The 24,604-nt window shown below is 32.1% G+C and overlaps 6 protein-coding genes and 1 long non-coding RNA gene across 16 annotated transcripts in view; 2 read left to right on the top strand and 5 right to left on the bottom strand.

The window, feature by feature from the left end:
* Positions 1 to 2,006: 2,006 nt before the first annotated feature.
* Positions 2,007 to 3,567, bottom strand: LOC109601662 (adenosine 3'-phospho 5'-phosphosulfate transporter 1). The gene has a single exon (XM_020017926.2). The coding sequence runs from the start codon at positions 3,474 to 3,476 to the stop codon at positions 2,169 to 2,171; it is 1,308 nt and encodes a 435-aa protein (XP_019873485.2). The 5' UTR covers positions 3,477 to 3,567; the 3' UTR covers positions 2,007 to 2,168.
* A 396-nt stretch (positions 3,568 to 3,963) lies between these two features.
* On the bottom strand, positions 3,964 to 4,720 carry LOC109601667 (transmembrane protein 234 homolog). Its single transcript, XM_020017932.2, has 4 exons — positions 4,629 to 4,720; positions 4,434 to 4,576; positions 4,220 to 4,379; positions 3,964 to 4,171 (listed from the first exon to the last, which is right to left on the bottom strand). The coding sequence occupies exons 1-4, from the start codon at positions 4,642 to 4,644 to the stop codon at positions 4,101 to 4,103; spliced, it is 390 nt and encodes a 129-aa protein (XP_019873491.1). The 5' UTR covers positions 4,645 to 4,720; the 3' UTR covers positions 3,964 to 4,100.
* LOC109601666 (RWD domain-containing protein 1) lies at positions 4,084 to 5,877 on the top strand. Of its 4 annotated transcripts, none has more exons than XM_020017929.2 (3): positions 4,084 to 4,163; positions 4,989 to 5,547; positions 5,604 to 5,877. In XM_020017929.2, the coding sequence occupies exons 2-3, from the start codon at positions 5,004 to 5,006 to the stop codon at positions 5,789 to 5,791; spliced, it is 732 nt and encodes a 243-aa protein (XP_019873488.2). In that variant the 5' UTR covers positions 4,084 to 4,163; positions 4,989 to 5,003; the 3' UTR covers positions 5,792 to 5,877. The 4 variants fall into 4 exon arrangements, with proteins under 4 accessions (XP_019873488.2, XP_019873490.2, XP_049819884.1 ...); XM_020017931.2 differs by lacking the exon at positions 4,084 to 4,163 and adding an exon at positions 4,787 to 4,838; XM_049963927.1 differs by lacking the exon at positions 4,084 to 4,163 and adding an exon at positions 4,879 to 4,899.
* A 215-nt stretch (positions 5,878 to 6,092) lies between these two features.
* LOC109601653 (large proline-rich protein BAG6) lies at positions 6,093 to 12,423 on the bottom strand. Of its 2 annotated transcripts, none has more exons than XM_049963922.1 (20): positions 12,258 to 12,423; positions 12,035 to 12,111; positions 11,865 to 11,982; positions 10,865 to 11,102; positions 10,523 to 10,753; positions 10,278 to 10,460; positions 10,094 to 10,220; positions 9,827 to 10,015; positions 9,450 to 9,730; positions 9,155 to 9,393; positions 8,904 to 9,097; positions 8,657 to 8,821; positions 8,293 to 8,595; positions 8,059 to 8,198; positions 7,834 to 8,002; positions 7,549 to 7,773; positions 7,272 to 7,487; positions 6,962 to 7,084; positions 6,749 to 6,905; positions 6,093 to 6,696 (listed from the first exon to the last, which is right to left on the bottom strand). In XM_049963922.1, exons 2-20 carry the CDS (start codon positions 12,095 to 12,097, stop codon positions 6,488 to 6,490), a joined length of 3,570 nt encoding a protein of 1,189 aa, XP_049819879.1. In that variant the 5' UTR covers positions 12,098 to 12,111; positions 12,258 to 12,423; the 3' UTR covers positions 6,093 to 6,487. The 2 variants fall into 2 exon arrangements, with proteins under 2 accessions (XP_049819879.1, XP_049819880.1); XM_049963923.1 differs by having other exon boundaries at positions 9,450 to 9,724.
* Positions 12,424 to 12,840: 417 nt separating this feature from the next.
* On the top strand, positions 12,841 to 14,236 carry LOC109601664 (magnesium-dependent phosphatase 1). Its single transcript, XM_020017927.2, has 4 exons — positions 12,841 to 13,498; positions 13,561 to 13,618; positions 13,704 to 13,925; positions 13,978 to 14,236. Exons 1-4 carry the CDS (start codon positions 13,465 to 13,467, stop codon positions 14,147 to 14,149), a joined length of 486 nt encoding a protein of 161 aa, XP_019873486.1. The 5' UTR covers positions 12,841 to 13,464; the 3' UTR covers positions 14,150 to 14,236.
* Positions 14,226 to 14,987, bottom strand: LOC126264730 (uncharacterized). The gene is made up of 2 exons (XR_007547390.1): positions 14,462 to 14,987; positions 14,226 to 14,413 (listed from the first exon to the last, which is right to left on the bottom strand). It is a non-coding gene; the product is annotated as an uncharacterized LOC126264730 (long non-coding RNA).
* A 9-nt stretch (positions 14,988 to 14,996) lies between these two features.
* LOC109601655 (F-actin-monooxygenase Mical) overlaps positions 14,997 to 24,604 on the bottom strand; it is a 55,745-nt gene continuing 46,137 nt past the window's right edge. For 4 of the 6 annotated variants that reach the window (XM_049963916.1, XM_049963919.1, XM_049963921.1 and 1 more), the window contains 8 exons: positions 24,486 to 24,604; positions 17,816 to 21,037; positions 17,458 to 17,487; positions 16,968 to 17,100; positions 16,760 to 16,916; positions 16,281 to 16,564; positions 16,108 to 16,219; positions 14,997 to 15,425 (listed from right to left, as the gene is read on the bottom strand). In XM_049963916.1, coding sequence (XP_049819873.1) covers positions 15,338 to 15,425; positions 16,108 to 16,219; positions 16,281 to 16,564; positions 16,760 to 16,916; positions 16,968 to 17,100; positions 17,458 to 17,487; positions 17,816 to 21,037; positions 24,486 to 24,604 — 4,145 coding nt within the window. In that variant the 3' untranslated portion in view covers positions 14,997 to 15,337. The remainder of the gene's footprint in view (positions 15,426 to 16,107; positions 16,220 to 16,280; positions 16,565 to 16,759; positions 16,917 to 16,967; positions 17,101 to 17,457; positions 17,488 to 17,815; positions 21,038 to 24,485) is intronic. The other 2 variants (XM_049963918.1, XM_049963920.1) reach the window with 2 other exon arrangements.

The following is a 24,604-nucleotide window of genomic DNA, read 5'->3' as shown; positions in this document are numbered from 1 at the left end:
TTATGTGATTCACAATTCCGGTGCCTAAAGCTTTACTTGTTTAGTCTAATTGTAAGGTTTACATGTGATTATATGGTGATTATTATAATATAGCATATTAACATAGTATTATCCTATTATTTATTGACGACGTCAGCTCTTTTAGTTGTTGACTTTCTTCGTCAACAACTATGTGACTGAACTCAGACGGAAATATCGTCATCAAGAAGAAAAACAAAATAATAAATTAATTACTTAAACTTAGAAAATAAAAAATTAGAATTTTGATCTTAGGAATATTATGTTAGCATGTTTATTTTAAAGAAACATGACGCATCCAAAGTCTAGATCCGTGGCAGCACCCTTATTTAAATTAATTAGGTCTTTAAGGGGGTGAAAGCTTTCAACTTAAAAATTGCCGTTGCATCGTGGGAGACCATCGTTAATTTTAGATATACCAACACGAAGGTATGGTAATCTATATGAATCATATAGAGATGTAATTATGTTATTGTAAATTTCAATAAAACAATTATTTTGTCTCAATTTTCCCATAAATTCAAAATTAATAACGTAAGATAACAATAAATTGTTAATTTTGTAACCACAAAGTGCGTCATATTAAAATTATCTGTGCATACCAAAGTATTCAATCACGTGAAAGACGTACTTATACATATTTTTTTAAACATTACTATATAATTTACTTTTTATAAATTCACATACCCAGCCCCGGATTCGGAAATGTTCAGAGGCGTTCACCGATCAAAAAATTTTAATTGACTTCTTTGTTTATTGGTAGATTTCCATCTGATAGATACCCAATGAAAGCATTGTTATTTTGTGTCTAGTGATATAGCTGTTTTTAAATGAAGCACGCCCACGACATAATTTCAATGTTCATCGATGACATAGTAAGCTTAGTTAGGTCGCACGCCCTAACCCTTGACCCTCAATCATTGATCAATCAGTGCAAATTGTTTTACGACGTCATATTTATACCTCTAAATTGTCCTCTATAAAATTACAACCCATTTAGAATTCATTCATATTCAGTTCTTTAGAAACATGCGTTATGTCTATTCTGGAAAGCTGATTAATCACAATCACACGTATGCTTTATTAAAATGTAAATAAATAAGAAATGAAAAATTAACAAAGATTTAGAACATTATTATTATTTACCATAAAAGGTTTGTCTTTGGATGTGTTTTGTGGAAAATTAATTAAAATTATGATATCAATATTGAATTGAAACTGAATTTTGGATCTATGATCTTTTAATATTTCTTTTATAACTAAAACATAATATGTAGACTATCTAAAATTAAATGAGGAAAAACCAAGATAAAACTACTAAATACAGAAAAATGGTAAAACTCAAATATTTTATTGAATTAAAAAATAATAGATATACAGTGTGAACCATTCTCATAAACTTTGTACTTTTTATTCATTTGATATTAACAAACTTTTTTTTCATTTGTAAAGAATGAAATTATGTACTTGACATGACAAAATGACGTGTTTTTTGGCTCAACATCTAAACCTTCTGAGAAATTAAGGTCTCAAAATTAGGAAATCGTAGTAGCAAATTTAATTACACCACCTGAAATATGTGTATTCCAAATTTCACAAAAAAATTATGCATATTCATAATTCTGTGTAGTCTATGGAATAAACTATTAAAAATATCATCTTCTGTGGTGTAATTAGATTTTCTACTCTCAAATTTTATACAGATTAATAGTTATTTACGTTTAATTTTGTGTCTTTAAAACATAAATAACTTTGTTTTTTTTTTCATATTTTTGCTATAATTAAATTGAACATTAAAAAACCTTTTAAAAAATTTAAATAAAACAATATATTTAAATATACTAGTACTGGTTGCAAAAATTATTTATATAGACTTTGTTGAAAAAAAGATTAAATATATCTAATCTTAGTTTTAGCAGTTCATGTTACTTGACTGAATATTTTTCCACGCAATATGCTATTTTACTGTAATAAAATGAAACAAACTATTTACATTGATATGATATATTTCACAAAATTCACATAAATTCCATAATTTAATAAAATAAATTAACTTTAATTTGTACAAAAGAATATTATTTAGTATGCATACATAACACATGTACACATTATAAAGCTGATTTTTGGATAAATCAATAAGCTTATAAAAATTATTTTACATTTATTTGGTTTTTAACATTTTGTTTTTTTAAAGTCTTTACCCTATAATCACAATAAATTCTTAGCAATATACTTAGGAAAACAAGAATAACACCAAACACACCCATTGCATGAATTTCATGTTGGTACACTAAACAACTAAGCAGAACTGAGAATCCTTGTCTAATTGTACTTATAATAACAAAAACCAAAGGTCCAAATGTGGACACTGTCTTAAAAATAAACAACTGGCCTGCAGCAGAACACACTGACAACAAAATTGCATCAATAAGGAAACTTGGATACTTAATAATGAAGTATAGTGAGAATGAAAATCCTTCTTGTTGCAAAAGTGAGACAGCAGTAAAAATACAAGAATAAAAGTTAACGAAACACATCATTTGAATGGGTTTCATTTCATACCTTTTAAACAGACTTCCTTGCCAATTTGAGGTAAAACTATCAAAAATTATGTAGGAACATAGTAAAATAATACCAGAAAATGTAGTGACAGTTGATTTAGCTTTATCATTTCCTGTGTCTAACATGAAACATAACATACCCACAGACAATATTCCAGCAGTAACATATTCATAGTATTCATATTTGGTTTTGGACATCATTTTCCCCATTATCATTACTGGTATTGTTTTACTGGCTTTAGCAAGAACTTGATGTGGAAATGATACATATTTAAGGGCCTCATATTGACACCAAGAACTCATAATGTTTGAAAATGAACAAAACACATATTTATATAATGGGCATTTATGCCTTGGCTGTCTGGTACATATAACAATTACACCAGCTATAATAAAAGCAAGAATTCTATTAATAAACACCAAAAATTGAGAATCTTCAAAGTGTTCAACTTCTCCAGCTGAATTTTCATACTTTTGTGTCATTATTTTTTCTTGTAATAATGCCCATAGTAAATATGAAAATTGTAGTCCTAAGAAGTAAAAAATTAACAAACCAGCTGTTTGCAAAGGACTTCTAGAATCATCAATGGTATGACTAGTCTGAGAATCTGGTAACAGTTCATTTTCCGCAAACAATGTTCGAATAACACCTCCAAACAACCCTCTGCCACTTTTATTTAAATAATTGGTTTTAATGAGGTACTTATACACTAGAAATCCGGGTAGGAATATGGTGGCATAGCCCAAAATATTACGGATTCCGTGAATAAGCCAACTGTATTCTTGTGGTGGATGTTGGAAAACGTCAGAATTCAACAGCACATTATTAAACACCAGCACAAGAACCGATGATATAATCACTATTAAAACTATAAATATTTCGGCATTTTTTGCCATCGTAGATAGTTTTGTTAGTTTATCTACATTTGTTATAATAATTACTGATAAACATAACCTAATTAAATTTTAAAGTTGACACCTGTCAATGACAGGCTGCCGACCCACATAGTACCAATCTCTGAATGTAAAATATTATTCCACAAAACACCTTATATTCAGGCCTAGCAACAGCGAATGGATGCACAAATTACACAATATAAATAATTGCAATATTAAATAACTGCGTAAATATTGCGAATTTGAATTAAAACTCAGTCAGAGAAATATTTGAATCTTTTTGGAAAAGATAAATTTTAAGAGCTCACTAGAAATAAAATTAAAAATGTGATTTCAAGACTTTCATCTAAAACAGTAAAAATAATTTATGGAGCGGTTAAAAATTATATATCAACTATTGAAAAATTATTGTGGACATAATATAATAATAAATTATAGTTTTACGATCCATCTTTTTAATTACGGGTAAATTTGGAAAGTGAAAATGAGTTATTTTCAATAATTAATTTATTTAAATATAGAAAAATATTGACACAGAAGGCTTGTTTACAATATAGTTCAGGTAACTAATAGCAGCTGGTTGTCAACGTTAATAAAACAGCAACACTTGTTTCAACAGTAAATTTAGATTTCAAGTTTGTCTCTGCAGCAGAATATTGTTCCCAAAATAATTAAAATTATTCCAAGGCAAGTATCTAGAATATAAGTAGTTGTAGTATTAATTTTAACTGTATATAACTTACCTCTGTTAGGTAACTTTTCACCCAAAATACATCCCACTATTGCAGTAAACACAAATGTTAATGAGTTTGCCACTGGCACTGAGAGAGAGAGATCAACATTTTGAAGTGTTAAAAAATATAATACTGATCCCATTTGGTTTATAAACATAGGAACAAGATACTAAAATAATTAAACCTTAGGACAAATAATAATTTTTTAATACATCATACTTACGGTAATGTTTGTAGCTAAAAATTTTAGTTCTAAAAGAAATTGTATAAACCTATTGGCACCCTTAACTTTAATAATTCCTTTTGAATTTTTTTTTATTAAAGGGTTTGTTCCTCCCCATAATGCAGCCACACAAACCAGGGAAACTAAGACGAAAATTATATATATAAATTATTTTTTAATTTTAATTTACCTCACTTAATTCATAATACATTTCACAAATCCGTATCTATAAAATTCATGAGAGAAAATGTGATGTGTATGTGTTGTTACTAGTAATCTATGATAACCATAGATAACAAATGACAAAAGAAAACATAAATAAAACATTTGAACTACTCGTAACTAAGATCTGAGTTATTTTAATTACAAGAAAACTTGTTCATTAAAACATCATTGTCGCTCCAGGTAGGTTATAAAAGTATTATAACTTAATTATAATTAAATCCATGAAATCTATGTTTGTTTGGTAGGTGGGTTGGTTTCCAGATATTTTAACTAATCAAAACATAAAGTAACTTTAGAGGAAGACGCTTAACCAACAATTGTCACTTCCAGAAAACGATTGCAAACATGGATTATCTCGAGGAACAGAAAGGTGAAATAGAGGCATTAGAATCAATATATTATGGTGATGTTCAAATATTATCTGAAACTCCATACCACAAGTTTTCAATTCCTATTAAAACAGAAGAGTATGATGCAGAATTACAAAGTGGTTTGTTTTGTAATTTAATTTTTACATACACTGCAAAGTACCCCGAAGAAGCACCGCTAATTGAAATAGAGGACCCTGAAAACTTTGAGGAAAACTATGAGTCTGAACTTCTGGCATTCCTTGATGAACAAGTGAAAGAAAATGTTGGAATGGTGATGGTATTTACTATAGTGTCATCAGCGCAAGAATGGCTTAATCAAAAATATGAAACAGTGAAAAAGGAACAAGAGGAAAGTGCTGCTAAAAAAATTAAGGAAGAAGAGGAGGCTGAAAGGAAACGTTTTGAAGGCACTAGAGTTACTGTAGAATCTTTCCTTAAATGGAAACAACAATTTGAGGATGAAATGGGTATAACAAAGAAAAAGGAGCAAATTGAAAAAGAAGGCAAAAAACTTACAGGTATGTTGATTTAAAATTAGTCTTAAATTCTTTTACATTCTTATTCTCATTTCTAGGAAGAGAATTGTTCATGACTGATAATACTTTGAATGAATCTGATCTTAAATTTTTGGATGAAGGAGATGCTGTAAAAGTTGATGAATCGCTATTCCAGGATATTGAGGATTTGGATATTGATGATGATGATGATGATGATGATAGTTATGTTCCATCAGACACCAATTCATCAGATGGTTGTGATTAACTTTGGAAAATTATACTTTTGTATCAATATTTATTTTCAGTTCTAAATGTGTTTTTTTTAATAAATTTCCCGTTTGTGTTTAATAACTATTACTTTAATAATTTGAATTTTGTTTAAAACTTGTAACAAAATATTTTAAACAATCTTTAAAAAGGTATATACAAGATGTGGAGTCTAATTTGAAGGGATTAAAAATATATATTGAAGAACGACTGGGGGAAACAGTTTAAGTTATGCTTTAACAATTTTTATTCTATTTAGAAACGTTTTACCATCAACTTTGCTTCAATAAAAGGCGAGAAAAATTAAAAATGTTTATTGTTAAATACAATATAAACTGTGCCTAGAAATATTTATTATTGTTGTACTATCTACATAACAGTTATAAAATATCAAATTAAATTGTCAAGTTGCATAAAATATCACTACTTTTGTATTGAATGGTAGATTAATGATAAAAATAAAACTGAAACTAGATTTTAAATAAATTATTCATATTCAATATATAGTAGAGCAAAACTCTTAAATTATTTACACTAGAATTTGCTTTTTGAGATGTAAAATAATATGCAGGAGTACATAATTGAATAAACTAAAAGTGGACTGGACCCACAAATAAATAATATATTATTTTACAAACCAATTTTTTATTTTGAAACATTTTATAAACCATTTCTGTATACAGACATTTCATGCCTATTGTGGATTATTAAAATAATTAGAAGCATTAGGATATCTTTCAGCTGTAAAGTCTTCATTGTCTCTCAAATTAGCCTGAACACTACTTCTAAACAAGTTCCTGTATGCTGTTTGAATTTCAATTGATTCACTTGCAGCTTGGACAACAGATTCCAATGGTGCAGCAGATGTTAACCCAGTGGAGTTCACAGCTTGCCTAACACTCTCTGCAAGATTAAATAGTATTGTAACAATATTTAACAAAAATTCTATATTTACCTGATATAACTTGAGGAAGACTTCCTTGTGGTTTAGAATTATTCACAATTTTCCGTCTTTTACTAGGCATTCCAGACAAGTATGCATCACTGAATGGCCCCTGCGCATTTTGACGTCTTTGTTTCTGTGCATCTTTTGCTATTATTGGAACCCAATCCTACATAAAATACATCATAAAATATTTATTAATGAGAATCATTAGACATTGCTTACTGGTGGAACCTGTGCATGCCAAGCTTCTGACCCTAATACCAGATTACGTAATGGCTCTGGATCTTCTATAGGATTAGGTGTAGGAGCAGCAGCTGTGTTCTGTTCATCATCCAATTCCATGGCCTAAAACATAATACAGTTTAAATTAACTGTTGAACTTAAAACATTGTTAGTTGTCATTATTCAAATTCAGGAAGACAATACACTTGTCATTTGTAATTCAAATTTAAATGTTTATATTACAACGCTTTGTCTAGATTATTATAAACAGGTAAACAATAACAATTTCTATAGGGTCTAATATAATTACTTCTGGCGCAGCTTCTGGTTGAGCCACATTATTGTGACTGACTTCAGGAATATGATTTGTCTCAGCAGGAGCAGGCACATTTCTGCGGTTACGTCTTATAAACGGCACCATTATATCTTCAGGCATGTCAATGTTGGACAGAAACTGACGCAAATGAACACGGCTACTTAAAAATGTCCAATGTTGAACTTCTGGAGGCACATCTAAGTAAGTTTGCTAAATTGGAAAAGAACAATTAGAACAATACTACAAATATTAATTTAAACTCAAATCTTACCAACATTTGTTCAAGTACTCTTTCAACACCTTGCTGACCTGCTGAACACATATGGATAGTAAGTGCACACATAAGTCTCAAATTTCTTATCGTTTCAGACATCAAATCTTCCACGTTTTCTGGGGTCAAGTTTGCCATTAAATACAATAATCTAGGTAATTGGGCCCTAAGAAAGTTTTCAAGAGATCCCATAACGTCTATATCTTCGTATGTCGGCATTGACCTCTGTGGCATAAAAGTAATCAATTAGAAATAGATAAAGGATATCTCTGCTGTACAACTTACAAAATTCTGTAAGAAAGGTCTCATTTCTACAATAAGTCTTTCTGCACCTTCATCTACTCCTTCTGGCGATAAATTATTTTGCAATATTCTTGTTCTAACGAAACTTTGAATATCAGCTCGGCATCGTCTGATAGGTTCATAATTGTTGCTATTTATGGCGCAAAGATCTCTGAAAAAAAAGCATTTTATTTAGTCCTATTTATCAATAAGATTATTTATACTTACACAAGGGTTAGATTTCTAAAAAGTAGCATAATCAAGTCGGTAATCAGGCTTTCGCCTTGGACATAGGTCTCATCATCCTGGAATTGCTGAAGGATTTGATGTATTGTCGGACCTTGCCTTCCCACTAAATCACTCAAATTCTAAAAAATGGTACAATTCAATTAAAAACTATGATTATTACACTTACACCAAATAATGTATTATTCTTAAATAAATTTTCAACAGTTCTCATACCTGTACACCTGGGAAATTCGAGAAAAAGGTCTGCAGAGGATTATTAGCACCTTCAGTGGGTGGTGGAGCAGGACGGGAGCTCGCAGATGCACTTGCCGACGGTTGTGTTGGAGCTGCAGTGACCTGAGATGTTGGGCGGGCGGCTGCCGGTTGTTCTGCGTTGGTCGAGGATGATCCGCGACGAGTTTGCACGTGTCTTATGGTGCCTATCATGTCCGTGATGAAATCATAAATGTTTTGAGGGCGCATCTGGACACCTGGCCCCGGTCTGCTGCCGTTTTCTGTTCGACCACCTGCGGCGGGCTAATTTACATAATAGAAATTGATTACGCTTCCACCAATGCTGATTAATAAATAGACTTACAGCTGCGGGATCAATAACATAGGAACGAGCGACGTGATGTGAATTGCATGGTAAAAATGGATCGAATCCGGCTTGCATTGCTTGCTGAGCGAGATGCACATGCGGCCGAGGAGTAGATCTTGTGTGAGTTGCGGTTGTTGGGTTTGTAGCTGTATTTCCTCTTGCCTGTAATAATAAGAGACATTTATTTAAACACATTTCTCAGAATAGTCCAGATATTTTATGCCAATCTTATCAGTATAATCACCTGTGAATTTTGACCAGAAGCTGCAGATTGTGAAGCACCTACACTTGATTGTGCAGTTGACGACTCAGTTGATGAATTAACTGTACTAGTGGCCGTAGTGGTTGCTCTTGGCGGTCGATCCATAAAATGACCCGCCACCTGCATTAATGACTGCAATAACTCCGGTGGTAAAGGATTCAGGGCACCCCTTAACACTAAATCAGAAAAGTAAGTTATCATAGGGTAAAATTATTAAAAACAAAAACACTTACAATCCGCATGATTGGAACCAACAATCGCAGTGTCCATAGAATCAATAGTTATACCGTCAGGCGTTACCTCCATGAAAAATTCAACATTGGGATTATTTGCATTGAAGTTTTGTCCTGCACCTTCTGGACCCGATGCGGCCGTCGGAGCTCTCGGAGCTGAAGGAACTGCGCCGGCCTGAGTAGCCGTTGACGTAGGAGCTGTATCACCTGCTTCAGTTGTCGTGCTGTTGGCTTGAGTTCTAAAGAATACAATCCTTTAGTTATGACAATAAAAAACAATAAAATTAACATTAACCTGGCGTTAGTACTGTTACCGTGACGAGTCACAGTGCGAATCTCCAATGGGAATGATTGCATGCGCATGGGAATAAACGGGAACGCGCCTGCCGGTATACCGATTGCCGGAGCAGCGCCAGTCTGGAGTCGGTCAGCATTGGCCGCCCCAGTTGATGAGTTAGTTGTGGATTCTGCAGCAGTCGTTGCAGTCGTGGCTGTGGTATCACTACCAGTAGTGGTTGTTGTAGATGACGGAGGTGCTGCTATCGGAGGACGTTCGGTTGATAGATTGATCTGAGCCTAAAATTGTAACAATTCAATATCCATCAAGAGTTGTAACATCTGATCAGATGATCAGATTCATTTGGTTTATGCATATGTAAGTTGGCTATATACCTCCACCTGAATTGGAATTCCAGCATGAACCACAGCTGAATGCTGGATGAGAATTGGACGACACAATAGCGGTCTAGGTGGAGGAGTTCTTACTCCAACAATAATATCACTCAAACAGTGGTAAGCATGACTAAAAAAGTGCATGACCTCTGAGACTCTGGCTAACATCATGTGGGTTTGTCTAACGTTCTAAAACAAATATTTGGAGCAATTGAATACTGTAATGAAAATAAATCATAGACTGTAAGTCTATGTGTGAGTATATACTTCTGGAGGCACAACAGGATCCTCTTGCATAAATTTATGGTATCTATCAAGAAACGGTGCAAATCTCGTTTGTAATTTTCGTAATGTGGTCAACAGTTCTGCCATTTCTGATGTTCTGGATGCATTCCTAAAAATGTACAAATATAAAACACGTGCATAAATGCGCATTTATATGAACCATTACTCAGAAAGACCATTTCCGTTATTTTCACTAGTCCCTTGCGGTCTTGCCTCAGAGTTTTCTGTTGATGAACCACCTCTGGGAGTTGAAGTGCCTGAACTTGAAGCGGTCGGTTGATTTGTTTGTGAAGAGGAAGATCCCTCTACTGAAGAACCCTGAGCAGAATTTTCCTCCCTGGTAATTGGACTGCAAGAAAAACAAACAATAAATCACATCATCTGGGATAACAATAATATTTAAACACTTACACTGAACCTGAATTGTACAAAGAATTTTCAACGACGGATAAAACCATAGCCTCATCTAATGGTTCGTTTGTGGAGCCGGGCACGATTACGCGAGCTTCAATTACGGGAGTTACCTCCTCCTCTTGCGATTCTTCAGGGGGCGTCTGGTCAGATTCAGGAGGTGTCTGATCAGAAGTATTATCAAGGCGTTGTTCTAGGCGACGTATCACACTCTCAGCCTTACGAAGCATCCTATTTTTAAATAAATATATATACATATTTTTAAATTTCATAATAAATATATCTAGGCAATAAGATGAAATATTCATTTTATAATTATTGTCTATGAATATAGTAATTTACCGTTTTGCAACGCTCAGGCGGCTTCCGGCAAGACTTTGAGTGGGAGGCGGCGGAACGAAGCCTTGAGATTCCATCAAATTAGACGGGAATGCCATAGATCCCAAATACATGGCGTTACCATGTTCGAGAGTGCGGAACATTCCTCCTCTTCTTTGGCGCTGAGGCGAAGCTGCCCTGGGCCTTTGATTTTGAGAGGGTGGGGCTCTCTGTACCAAATGTACAACCTTTCCATTGACATCTGTAATACGATAAAGTTATTCCAATTCCCACAATTTATAGAAATCAATTATGACATATGTTTCCTTTACAAAAGTCATTCAAGTATTATATGAAATTAGTCATAACTTTTTTTTAATTAAATAGTACTTTTATTTGTAAATTTCATTCAAATACCAGGTTCAAAATTGTTTCAATATACCAGGAATGCGTTTTGTTTTTATTTTTGAATATTGTTTATATTTTTAAACAAACATTTTCTGAGTAAGTCTAAGATAACAAAATTATAGTGAAGGTGATTCACTTTACACACTGTTCAGTGAGATAAGACTTGTACATCGTCCATTTTGTGAAATAAAGAATAATTTAGTTAGAAAATATATTTTGCTCAATTCATTCTGACATTGTCAGCTTTATAAATGTCTCCAACATGTTTATTTTTCAACATCTCATATTTTATGATTACTGGAGATGCAGTTTATGCAATTTAAAATTATGTATTTTTATTTAAATTTTTTTAAATGAAATGTGTAACAAGTTTGTTAGAGAGTATAAAAAATTATCAAATTAGATATGAAAACAAAGTACAAAATTATGAGTACTGGTAACCAACAACTAATTACAATTATTAGTTTATACCATATTTATGCATTTTCTAAAAAATTATTAAGTCCCTGCTGAAGATAAAAACATTCAGTGTGAAAATGACTTAGTAAATAAGCTGATAAAAGTATCTTATTAGTGAGCAGTTGCTTACTTAAATTTACATTATTTATTAACTTACCATAGTCACTTAATTTGGAGGAATCATTCAATACTCTTCCACAGTAAATAATTCTTTGTGTATCAGCTGGTATATTCACCGTTTCAGCTATGTGTGCTTTAAATTGTTCAACTGTGATCTATAAAAATATATTTATATAGCATATAACATTATTGTTTATTGTTACTTACATCATCTTCTACTGTGAATGGATGATTTTGAGAATCCAATGTTCTCACTGTTAGTTGAATCATTTTGATTGGATAGCCTAAAATCAAATTGATTACTGTCACTTAATTTCTTGACAACTTTTTCTTTTATTTCCAAAGTCGACTACTATTTAATGACAATTTTACAGATTTAACTTACAAATGAAATGATAATAAAAAATCAAAGTGACATGATATACGATACCTGAAAATTGCGAATATTTTCGTCACGGATAAAAGTACGCCACAATTAACAATAAATATTCAGCTTTACGCTGCATGAACAAAAATAGTTGTGTTCGAATAAATCGTCATGGATATTATTCTTTGATGGAAAACCCTCTGTATGGCGTATCTTCACGCCTCACAACAAAATGGCCACTTGTCAAAATCCAGGTTCGCAAACAGTGGAAGTTAAATGTCACTAGAGGTGTATCATAGATGGGAGATTTTCAAAAAATCAAATTATATAAGAAACAACATAAGTTTATGGAATACTTATTGACTAATTTACTTCTTTAACTATAATCCAAATGATTTTTAAAAAATTAATTTTTTTAATTTTTAAATATCAATAGAAAACTTTGAGTGCAAATTTTTGTCTAGGTGTAAGTAATATAATGAATGTAAAGAAATAAATCGAAGTTTAATAATTAACAAGATTTTTTCACATGTTTCTAAGAAAAAATTAAATAATTTACAAATAATAACCAACCTTGACCATGAACCAGTGTACTTAAGTATAAGTATTGTAATATATAATTTTTTACAGGGTCCCACGAAATGTTCTGGAAGTTCTTATACGACGTATGACTATTATTTTAACGTTAAACGTCACAATTTCTTATTCGGCGTTAACGAACAACGGTAACAACTACGTCAACGGTGTTCTGTGCGTCAACGGTTAATTAATCTATAAATCCACCTTTAAGTGAAGTTTTGTCAAATTTTAAATACTTAATTTTTCGAGGGAAATTATATAACTAATAAGTACATAAACATCAAGAATATTTAACTTTAGATTAACAAGATTCATTTCTATACATTTACGTTAAGTATATCTATATACTATTTACGATGTGGTTTTGTCAAGGTTACTTAATCTAACCTATTTTTTTAATGGTAAGGTTGGATATTAATCAACCATTGAGATAGTTTTAACCACAAAAAACACACTGTACATATGTGGAATATATTACATATAAATATATAAATTGGAGGCATTAAATGTGTGTTTACAGTAGTGATATTATTAGGTCTTCTGTGAATGGAAGGGTTACACTGATTTGTTACTTAGGTCTATAAATTTCAAATTTCAAGAGCCTGTACCAAAATCATTCCTAAGCAATATAAATAAATATTTTTTATATCTAATTTGGTAATCTTGCAGTCACGGAAATTCTTATAAAATCATGGCAAGACCAAAGATTATTGTTTTTGATTTAGGTCTGTCTTCTTTTTTCCAAAAGTTATAAATGGGTATAAGTATGAAAGTATTTCATTTATAGATTATACACTCTGGCCTTTTTGGGTGGACACTCATGTGGACCCACCATTTAAGAAAGGGTGAGCTGTAAAACATTTAAATGTGTCTATCATCTTGTATCATTATGTAATGTACACCAAATCAAATTTGTATTGCTTCTTTTAGAAAAGATGGAAAGATAACAGATTCTAGAGGATCTGTAATTAAATGCTATCCACAAGTTCCTGAAGTTTTGAAGAAACTGCATGAGGAAGGATTTGAATTAGGTATTGCATCTAGGACATCTGAGATAAGAGGGGCTAATCAGTTAGTTCAATTATTTGGCTGGGATAAATATTTCAAATATAAAGAAATATTTCCTGGTAGCAAAACAACACATTTTAGGAAGTAAGTTTGAACTTCAGTTAAATTCATGAATTTTAAATATAACTTTTTACAGTATTAAACAACAATCTAAAGTTGAATATAAGGATATGATTTTTTTTGATGATGAACAAAGGAATATATCAGATTTAACAAAAGTTGGAGTTTTGTCAATATTGGTTAGAGATGGGGTGACAAAAAAGCTTGTAGAAGACTCAATTTCTAAATTTGAGAGAGAATATCAATAACTTTTAGGTAACACCATAGATATGGAATTGTTGACTACTGTTTATATTTATTGTATAATTATTTAAAATAAAAATATTCAAGCTTTATTTGGTATATAATGTTGTATTTAATTTTAATTACAAATTTTAATAATCCATCACAATATATTAGTACAATAAATTTGAAGACCCATACTTATCTGTATTAATAATAAAATCAAAAACAAGCAATATTACAATCCTAAAAATTACATTGTTCAGTATATTTTTGAAGAGACTGAATAGCTAAAACAAATAAATTATATCAATAATATAAATAATAGATGTACATACCTTATTATTTTTTTTATCAACAGTTGTTAATTGTACACTCTGTTTACGTTTCACCTTTGTGGTAGTTAGACAGCATAATGTCTCTTTTAATTCTGACATTTTGTCCAAAATTTTCTTTATATTTTCAAGTGAATTATTCCTTTGAAATAAGCCTTTATCATCATTCACTAACAGAATATTTTCGGGGTCGACGGCTACAGATTTTATGTCGGATACATAATTAGTGCGACTAATTATGATTTCATCAGCTGCCAATTTGGCATTACTAAACATTTCTGTAAAGTAATTTGTACTTGTCCATGGTGTAATCTTTCTATAGTTGATTTGGAAAAACGAATCATTATGTTGCTTATTACCCTTCATTGCTTTAATTATATGAATCTTTCACCATTTCCAATTTGCTTTAAGGTATAAATTGTGTAATGTCACTCAAATATAAATAGAAGTGAATAAACTGTATTTCTATAGCAACAATAAACGAGGAGCAATAAATGTTATGAACAACCACAATTAATTAATATTAAATTAAACTACCTTAAAATGTATAAAAGCAAATTTTATTCACACAAGGACAACACATAATAATATGCATTCATAAAATAATATGTTTGTACAATTCTTTACAATTCCTTATCAAAAAATACAATTCACAATCACAATTCAATGTTCCAGAACTAAGCGGTAAATATCACTTAGTAAATAACAATTTCAAGACTAGTTATATTTAAGTATGTAAATATTAAGATAGATAGCCTATAAAAATATATATATAAAAGTCAAGTAGTAAAACTTAAAAGCGAAATTAATTTGAATTCTATCATCTACATTAGATATAGAAGTATAACTTTAGGACAAATAAATAATATTTCATATAAATTAATTTTCTTGAGTTTTTCTTATTGGGGTTAGTCTTAATCCTTTTGCAAGCATTTGTTCTTCCAAATCACGATCTTCGTGCGAATACCTGTAAACATGTTAATGTTTAATAAAATTGTAAATTTGCATATGTTAATGGGCATACAATTTAGAAGATGATAAATTGTTTTAAAATTTGCAGATAATATTTAAGAACTAAGTTTACTGCTAACTCTCAATAAATCTTCTAATATGTATAGTATTTGAATTTAAGCGAGAATAAGTAATAAGTTTATCAACAATGGATATATATGTATAGCTAAGCAAGGTCCACCAAGATAATTCATGTTTAGAAATGGTGAGTCGGAATTATGTGTTAGTGATTATTGTAATTAAATATTTTTAATAGTATAATACTCAAAATAGAATCTTACCTATTGTAAGAGCTTGCAAAAATCAATGTTAAATCTAATATATAGGTAGTTGCACATGCTACTATAAGATAAGAAATAATAAAATAATAATAAAAGCAATAGTGTTATAAAGTTAGCAACTGATATTATTTTCCAATATATATTAATATAGAATAATATAAATAAATAAATATGTTAAAAAGAAACTACTACCACAAAAAGCAATAACTATACAAGGCATAGCACCAAAAGAAATAACTAAGCAGTAAAAGCAAGCATGCATAAATTGGAAAGTTGTTTGCAGGCGTATTGTTGTGTGCTCCGGTCGCCAAGTCTCCTAAAAATTTGGGTGCACAGCCACTATCTACGTTAAAGCACCTGAGACGATCCTCTTCTAAAATAGCAATCAGCGAGTCCCTCTTCGAAACGATTTCCAGCATTTCGGCAATAATTTTTTCTTCACATTTTACATCGTCTTCAGTTTTCTTATCTGAAAGTGATTCAATATTAAATTATTTAGAATTGATTTGATAATAATGTTCTTCATTTACCAGTTTCTAATCGTTCCCTGAGATCCTGTTGTAATCTCGCATGTCGATCCTCTAATTCTAATTCCTGAGCTCTGACCATCAATTCTTTTTCATATCTTCTCAATTCAGTCCTGTCTCTCATTAAATCGAACCATTCTTGTAATAGCTCGGATTCTTCTTTTGAGCAATGTTCGCTGTCTTCTCCTCGTAAGGCTTTCTCCACTGTTACACCTCTCTTTTCCAATTCCCTTGTTTTTACCTCAGTCTCTTCGAGTTTTCGTTGGATTTCTTGAGCCATTCGATGTCTGAGAAGTTAGTTTGGTTAGTTTAATACGTCTACATTTTAATTTGTTATCAGATTTTTAGATATCAACCTCCAATGTTACAAATATGTAAGAAGTTAATATTATGTACAAAAACGTTACTATTTAAAATAGTTTTATTCATTATTCAATCTTTAATATAAATACAAACTTCTTGATTAATTAAGAAATAATTACCTTTTAAGCTGTGTCTGTCTGGCGGTCTTTTTAGCAGATTTACTTCTTCTTCCAGAAACACTTACAATTGAATGGTCTAAAACACTTGTTTGATCTAGTGTGTCACACGAACTAAGTTCATGTTTCTTCCAGTCATGTTCACCATCTGAACTCTCATCTAATAATTTAACATTAGACAACATGTCTTAAAAACTAACGATTAATTTACCTGTTCCTTTAATAGAATTGCCAGTATAGTTTACTGGTAATGGTGGTATTGGAGGCGGAGAAATATTCTCCACATTGTCTGTAGACCATTCTGAATAGCTTTTCCTTCTAATTGGTATGTCCACGATTTCATCCTTAAAATATAAACATTACATATTAGTTTTGAATAATGTATTTGAATAACTTGAAACTATAATTTTAAAAACTACATTCAGCAACTAAAAACATTATTAATAATTATACATAACTGCTTCCTAAATTAAAAATATTTCTACTAACGTTATATTTATAATATCAAATTCTAAATAATAATATCAAATAGTTAAAAGCATTAATCAATGTTATGTGTACCTACGACTTTTCAATTTTAAACTGCATAATTACTTACCAAATAAACATAAAAAGAAAACACAAATGAAACATGCAAAACGAAGCATAACACAAGCATGCAAACAAGAAAACAAACTGCAGTAAATATGAAGATATCTTACAGATTTTCTGGGGTCCAGATTTGAACATGACTGTAAAATATTTTTTTTGTTTAAAATGAAATGTATTATTGTTTAGAAAAAAGTGATTTGGGTTAATGATGTAACAAAAAATGGATACAAGTTTAAATTTTTGATAATTAAACGTTACTTAGGCAAAGTGACAAAGAGAAGATTTAAGATAATATGAAATTAATAAATATATGACGAATATTAAAACTGTTATACACCTACAAATATTAATACGGTTATTTTATGATGTATTAAGAAATGGGCCATGACCTAGTATATATACACATATTTACAACGTTAAATTTAAACTTATAAACCATTTGTTACATGAATTACTCTTAAAACTAACCTTTGCTTTATCGATTTTCTTTGGAGAAAGATTTTTAAAGAAAGTCTGACTCCTCCTGAAGAAATTTTTGATTCCCTCACCCTTGGATTTCTTTTTGTGTTTAATGTCTTCAGTGTCTAACAAGTTGGGATCAGATTTACACATTTTGATGGAATCGGGACTTTGGTTTTGTGTTGAATAATTATTGTTTATTCCAGAAATAGATTTAGTTCTTGTTGGAGCATTTAGATTGTTTGAACTTGAGGCCAATTTTGGTGTGGAATTATTTTTCTTTCTAGTGAGTGTGTTGTTTAAATGCAGCCAAGAATTTCGAGGTTCCAGAGACTGAACTGTACAAGTTACGTCAGAGTTCTCTTTTCCTTTCTTACAATGTTTATCTTTGACTGTTTGATACTTGTCTTCAGGACTGAGACCCAATGCTTCGTTCGACATTTGTCGCACCTTTTCTCTAGCTGCCTGTTTCATCTTTTCAGACGTACGACTTAGTTCCTCGTATTTCTGTCGTGGAGGAGCTTTTGGTGTTTGAAAATCATTAAATAATTTATTGTTTACATTGGGATTTGTGTTTAAAGATCCTTGTTTATCGTTTGATTTTCTACTGTTTATTCCAATGGAACTTAGTGACAGTGGTGTCGAATACTCGGAAGATGTATTTAAACTTGGAACAGTATTTACAGATTGTGAATGTTGTAGAGGTACAGAATTTGTTGATAACAAAACATCTGGTGTGGAATATATGCTAGTATTGGAAAATGTTGAATTCCTGTTACTATTGTCTATATTCAGTTGAGATATATCTGAAGTTGCTGACTTGGTAATATCATATGGTTTACTAGGAGTTCTGTTTCTTCTCTTCCTCTCCAGTGGTTTATTTTCAGCTTTCATTTTATTCATTACCATTTCTTGAATCAATTTTTGGTTCATGTCCCTTTCTCTCTTGATATTCTCCCTTTTATAAAGAACATCAGGAGTTGGAATTGTAGGAGTTAGATTTAGAGTAATGTCTTTTGCCGTATGTACTGGACTTGGTTTATCTCTTTCCTCTTGTATTAGATCAGGTTTTTGAGGTAATTCAGATTTACTCTTTCTTCTTGATTTTCGAATGTCGATGGAATCTTTGGCATTGCCAAATTCAATTTTTGATTGTAGTCTTTGACAATGTTCATCAAATTCCAAATTTATCTCATCTGCTGGTTGAGTTTGACTAGATTGTAAATTCTTATCACTTATTTGTTTTAATTCTGCTTTAACTGAAGCTAGTTTCTCTTCCATTCTAATCTTTTGAGAATTATTGTTTTCAATAGCTAATTTTGGTTTATCCGGTATAATTTCAGTAACATTTTTTACTGTCGAATCGCTACATGTATTTTCTTCAGTAGTAGTACCAGTGTCTACAATTAGTAAACTATCGTCATCATGCTCAGTGGCTAATTGTTTTTGTTTAAGTTTTTCTAAATCACTCGGTTTTAAGTCAATAACTTCACTACCGAAGTTATTTTTTGAGTTAGATATTATACAGTAACCTGTATTTTTAACAGGTTCTGTCTTGGAGGTGATGTGATCATTATGAGCTTCTACTACTTCATTGATTGTGGGATTCAAGCTATCTTCAGGTAATTCATCATCATTTTTAAATAAAACGTATCCATCCTGGCTATCAACTATTCCATCATCACTACTGGTTTCCGTGCCTGTATCCATATACTCGATGTTATCCAAATTGGATTTGAGTGATTTACATCCATCCAACAAGCTGGTATTTTTTGCTTGAACAATTTCTTCTAATTTGTCCTTTTCTTTACCACAAACATGTCCGAAATCTTCGAATTCTTCCATATCCGCTTTCTTAATTCCTTCTAAAGAAATTTCCTTAGGTTTCTTGTTACTTCTATTTTCTACTGACTCGTTTAATTCAAATTCTGCAAATTCCTCTAAATCATCTGAGACTTCTCCCTCTTTTGCCCAATCAGACAGTTCCGTTTCTGTTAAAGCCACCGTAACTTGTTCAGCACCAGAATCCGGAGTACTCCTGCCACTTGATTTATTGTCTATTTCCAGATTTGACTCTTTAGAAGGTGCTGTTTCAGGTTCATCTTTCTTGTATCGCACGTGCAGAGAGTTATGAATTTCAGGTAACATTCTTTCCAGGTATGGGAGAGATTTGGGCTGATTTAATGTTTTTTTCTCACTTGTAATTGACTTCGAAGGTTCCGAATGTACGGGGGTGACTTGCTCTGGTTTAGGTATTACTGGTTCCACTATACACAAAGAATCTGGTGGTATATCATCTTCTTCAACAGGAGTATGTACTTCCACCTTTGGTATCGTAGGAAACTGGAAATTGGGAGTGGTTGCACACTCGTTCCCTGAACTAGAAGTAATTGATAAACTATCTTCCGAGTGACTATCGTTGTTTGCAGTCTTACTCCAATCAATTTGCGGAACTATTATTGAAGTCTCATGTACGGGACTTCTGGGTCGGCCCTCCAGTTCATTTTGGAACTGATATGGCTCGGCTTTTTCTGTATCCTTGGTAACATCTGGAGGTGGCAAAGGTTTTATGGCAACGGGTTCTTCTTGTTTCTTCTCTTGGGTATTTAATTCCTTAGCAATTAATTGCGGAGACGAACCAGGAGATAATTTTGAAGACGAAAGTTCATCTAATTTACTGCAAAACACCTTCATGCTAGCACTAATTTCAGCAGCAGGCCTAAGAAGTTTTTGACAATCGGAAATGTCCGTTTGGAAGGATTTAAACTTTGTGTCAAGAGTGGATGCGCTACCAGACTTTTGAATGCCCCCAGGTGCTCCAGATTCACCCAGCAAATACTTCTTTTTTAATTCGAGTGACTTTTTAGCCGCAATTCCCCCAGTGCTTTGAGTGCGATTTAATGCATAACCATCGGGTCGTGGCTGTAACACTGGTGCAGGTTTTTTAACAATAGGTGCAGAAGGTACAAGAGGGCTAAGTTTCAGTTCTATATCCTGTTTGTGCTTATTTCCATTCACTGGTTGTTGTAAATAGCCAGTGGTCACCTGTATGCGTTTAGGGGCCTGTGTGCTACCTCGCGTTTTTGTAACGTTCACATCGTTAAATGTTATCTTTGGTATTTCCCGAGTGGGTGTTGGATCGTCATGTGCGAACTCGGAATCAGTCGAAATTTCTGTTGCCGAGTTTTGTATTTCGCTCGATGATTCGGAACTGGTCTCATCAGAAACAACCTATAATCAAAAAAAAAAAAATCTAGTTTAGAGCTACGTTGATATCGTTTTTGCATTGAAGCATTAGAAACTACAGTCATAATATGAGCAATGTTAATGTTATGTGTATAAATCAACAAATTGCAATAATCTCATTAAATTTTACAGTTACAATAACATTAGCATTGCTTATGGAGTTATTGATTGTAAACATAATATGTAAATAAGTCACATGGTTATGCAAAAATAAAAATAAAAAGAGAAAATAAAACTTGGTTAAACAACACTCACGTCAGCAATGGATTAAATAGCATTAATACAATAAGTTCACCCCACGCTCATAGTTACCTTCATAACCATTGCTATAACGTGATTGTTGACCAGGGAAGCCAAATCATCTCAAACTTCTAACTCATATCAATCATTAGATGAATGCATAATTTAATAAATATCTAAGTCAACACTTAATAAACTTTTTGACACATAGCAACACTAATAAACTTTAATAAAAACTCAACAATGTTATTTAAAAGGTTCAATCCGGTTAAAAAGGGGAATATTTCAACCCGTAACGGTAAAAAATGACTAGAAAATTATAAAAGGTTACATTTTACTGAATGCAGCAGTCTTTATCTTTATCTTTGTTATGTTTATCACTAGATTTAAATGAAGTTCCCGCATTGGCACTACCTTTAATTTCAACAGTTTGTGGTTTTGGCAAATTATAGGAACTGACTACTTCTTTTTTTATATTTAAATTGCTTGTGGAGGAACTTTTTGTATTAGGGGACAATTGTTTAGAAGCAATATCATTTTTTGAGTCCGAATTGCTTGTAAACTTTCTTCTAGGTAAGGGAGATACTGTTGAGCATCTTTTTCTCTGAGGAGGTATAGGTAAATTGCAATCTGGCTTGTTTTCATTTGTTTTATATTTGTTAGACCTTTCTGGAAGTTCTGGAGGATCATTCTCCGACAGGGACTTCTTCTTTGTGCGTTTTGGTACTGGAGGTGAATTTGGACAACTTTTTGCTGACTTATTTACTTTCGCATATAAATCTTCTAAGTTTATTGTTAGATTAGTTGCAGGAGCTCCTACTACTCCTACAATATTAGCTCTTTGCTTTGGAGTGTTACTGCCAGCTTGTCTCAAGTCTTGTATCTCAGAGTATATTGGTTCTTCAGTGATTACTTCATTTGGTTGAAAAAATTTGCTTTTAGCACAATTCTCCCGAGTAATATTCGATTTTTGATTTTCATTTGTAATATTATTTAATTCAGCGACTATATTTTCAATTTGTTTTTCTGATTCCTGTGTTTCGCATTTCTGCTCCACGTTATCAGAACTTAATTTTGGTTCTTTACTAGATTTTTCATTTGAGTCCTCCTCTACTGTCTTTGTTAATTCTATATTTGGGATATTTACTACCTCCTGCTTAGCATTATCGTTATTCTTTAATTCGCATTCATCCTGTTTAACCTCAGTTTTATTTGAAATATTTTGTTTAGAATGATCTGAGACAAGAGATACGTCTGCTGATGAACCCTCAACAGCTTTAGCAAAATCCTGAGGAGATTCACTAGGTATTTTAGATTCTTCACTATATGAATCATTGCTACTATCTTCGTCAGATGTAGATTCAGTGGTATCAGAATATTCCGATGATGAGCCTTGAACCACATTAGAAAAGTCTATTGGTTTTATCTCTGATACATCAGAAGTTGAACTTTGTACAGCTTTTGAAAAATCTATAGGTTTTAGTATATCAGAGACATCTGAAGAATCTTCACCAGGCTTAACATGTTCCACAGGGGAGTTGATATTTAAATCGACAACATCTTTGGGTAATTCTTCTTTTTCTTCATTTATGATTACTTTTTCCAAATTTTCATTACTTTCATTGTTCTGGACATTATTAGCTTGGTTAGTCATTTCTAGATATTCCATGCTAGGAATTGACGTTACAGTTATGTTCGCACACCAATCATTAGTTGGTTTTGCTTCAACAACTTGACTAGCAGATCCTTTAGCCTCCTTAAGCTCAGAGGAAGTACTGAAATTGTCGTGAACATATTTTTCCATATCTTTAATTGCATCATCAAGACTATCTTTGAAGCCATTATTACTCTTATGGTCGCTAGATGTTTTTATAGAAGGTTTATTCTGAGAAAATTGATTATTTGTGTTAATGCTGGTAGATCTAAAATTTCCAAATGAGCGACGCTTTGTTTGAACTGGAATAGGTTTTTTATCATCTGGTTCATCCATAGATTCAAATTTCTGAAGCATTTTTTTAATATCAACCTTCTTCACAGCATCCAAATCAACAGAAGTTCTCGGTTTGTTGCAATGAACATCGGTCTTTGACCTCTTCAACGAAAAGCCTTTGTTTTCATCATCACTTTCCTCTGTGGGCACACCCTTCCCTGATAAATGTCTTTCGAAATAAGTTAAATTATTTTTGGGTATTTTGCTTACTATCGAGGATCCCCGACTTGGTGCTTTAAGCACTTTTTCCAAGTTTTTGTATTTTACGTCACTAAACGACCTATATACTTTTCTTTCTTCCGTTTGATGATCTAACTCTTCCATCCATTGAAGTAAATCTTCAATTTTATTCTCTGGTTTTGCAGAACTGAGTTCGGGTTCATCGATATTTGTTTCTTTGTCCAGAGCTTTAAACAAATCTTCAATGCTGCTGGAAATATTTTCTTCTTCACTTTCTTGCTTGTAGTCTATTTTAAATTTGTTCGAGTCGATTGGCTTTTGCAATTCTTCTTCGTTAGCCAAGAGATTCTCAATGTAATCGTCTATGTCAGTATCTTCCGGCTCAAAATTGAACGAAATAACCTTCTCTGACTCTTCCTTTGTTTCAGGTAGGCTCTGCTGTTTTTTAATAGGAGCTTTTGGTACACTAGCAACAGTTTCAGATCTCTTTAACTTGGGTGTGTTCTTTTGGGGATCTCCAAAATATTTTTTGTTTACGTTTAAGGGAGTAGTATTGACTGCCACTTTGGGCTTATGTTCTTTTGGCAACGTTATTTTACTAGGAGTTCGTTTAATGATTAGTAAAGGTTCGGGTTCGGCAGACTTAAACTTCGGAATAAACTCATTACCGAAGCTATTCCTTTTTTCTTTTTTGGGTATTACAAAATTTCTTACGACTTTTTGGTTAGTTATATTACTTGCGGTTGCACTTTTGGTTAAAGAATTTATTTTGGGTTGAGGTGGTTTCGGGATTGTCAATTTTCCTTGCACTACGTTCGGGGAATCCTGCTCCTTTGCATCATTCAAATTTTCGTTACTTTTATGATTCATGTTGAAATCTAAATCGCCGGATTCAGCGCTGTTGAAATCCGCTGAATTCACTGAAATATTATCTGAAGACCTGTTTAAGTCAGTTGGGACATTTGCGTTCAGATGACTATGATTAGAGAGAATGTCTGGAATAGATGTTGAGTTTATTTTCACCTCTGTATCAGTGCCCGTGTCTGGGTGTACAAGTGGTGGCTCTACTCTCACTTCCTGTTTGCGTAGTTCCCTGGCTCGAATTTCCTCTTCACCTTCTGTGGCTGTATCAGAATCCTCAT

This window comes from Aethina tumida, chromosome 2 (assembly GCF_024364675.1).
Source record: "Aethina tumida isolate Nest 87 chromosome 2, icAetTumi1.1, whole genome shotgun sequence".
Lineage (NCBI taxonomy): Eukaryota > Metazoa > Arthropoda > Insecta > Coleoptera > Nitidulidae > Aethina > Aethina tumida.
Note: the sequence above shows the minus strand (reverse complement) of the source record. Positions and strands in the feature narration are given on the sequence as shown.

Excerpts from the sequence above, each read along its gene's own strand:
- LOC109601662 (XM_020017926.2), bottom strand. The coding sequence starts at position 3,476 with ATGGCAAAAAATGCCGAAATATTTATAGTTTTAATAGTGATTATATCA.
- LOC109601667 (XM_020017932.2), bottom strand. Across the intron at positions 4,380-4,433 it reads TTTTAGCTACAAACATTACC|TATCTTGTTCCTATGTTTAT; the intron begins GTAAGTATGATG and ends TAATTATTTTAG. Across the intron at positions 4,172-4,219 it reads TGAAAAGTTACCTAACAGAG|ATACTTGCCTTGGAATAATT; the intron begins GTAAGTTATATA and ends CTTATATTCTAG.
- LOC109601666 (XM_020017929.2), top strand. The coding sequence starts at position 5,004 with ATGGATTATCTCGAGGAACAGAAAGGTGAAATAGAGGCATTAGAATCA. Across the intron at positions 5,548-5,603 it reads AGAAGGCAAAAAACTTACAG|GAAGAGAATTGTTCATGACT; the intron begins GTATGTTGATTT and ends TCTCATTTCTAG.
- LOC109601653 (XM_049963922.1), bottom strand. The coding sequence starts at position 12,097 with ATGATTCAACTAACAGTGAGAACATTGGATTCTCAAAATCATCCATTC. Across the intron at positions 8,822-8,903 it reads CTTCTGGTCAAAATTCACAG|GCAAGAGGAAATACAGCTAC; the intron begins GTGATTATACTG and ends TTATTATTACAG. Across the intron at positions 8,003-8,058 it reads TTTAGAAATCTAACCCTTGT|AGATCTTTGCGCCATAAATA; the intron begins GTAAGTATAAAT and ends CTTTTTTTTCAG.
- LOC109601664 (XM_020017927.2), top strand. The coding sequence starts at position 13,465 with ATGGCAAGACCAAAGATTATTGTTTTTGATTTAG. Across the intron at positions 13,499-13,560 it reads GATTATTGTTTTTGATTTAG|ATTATACACTCTGGCCTTTT; the intron begins GTCTGTCTTCTT and ends TTTCATTTATAG. Across the intron at positions 13,619-13,703 it reads GACCCACCATTTAAGAAAGG|AAAAGATGGAAAGATAACAG; the intron begins GTGAGCTGTAAA and ends TGCTTCTTTTAG.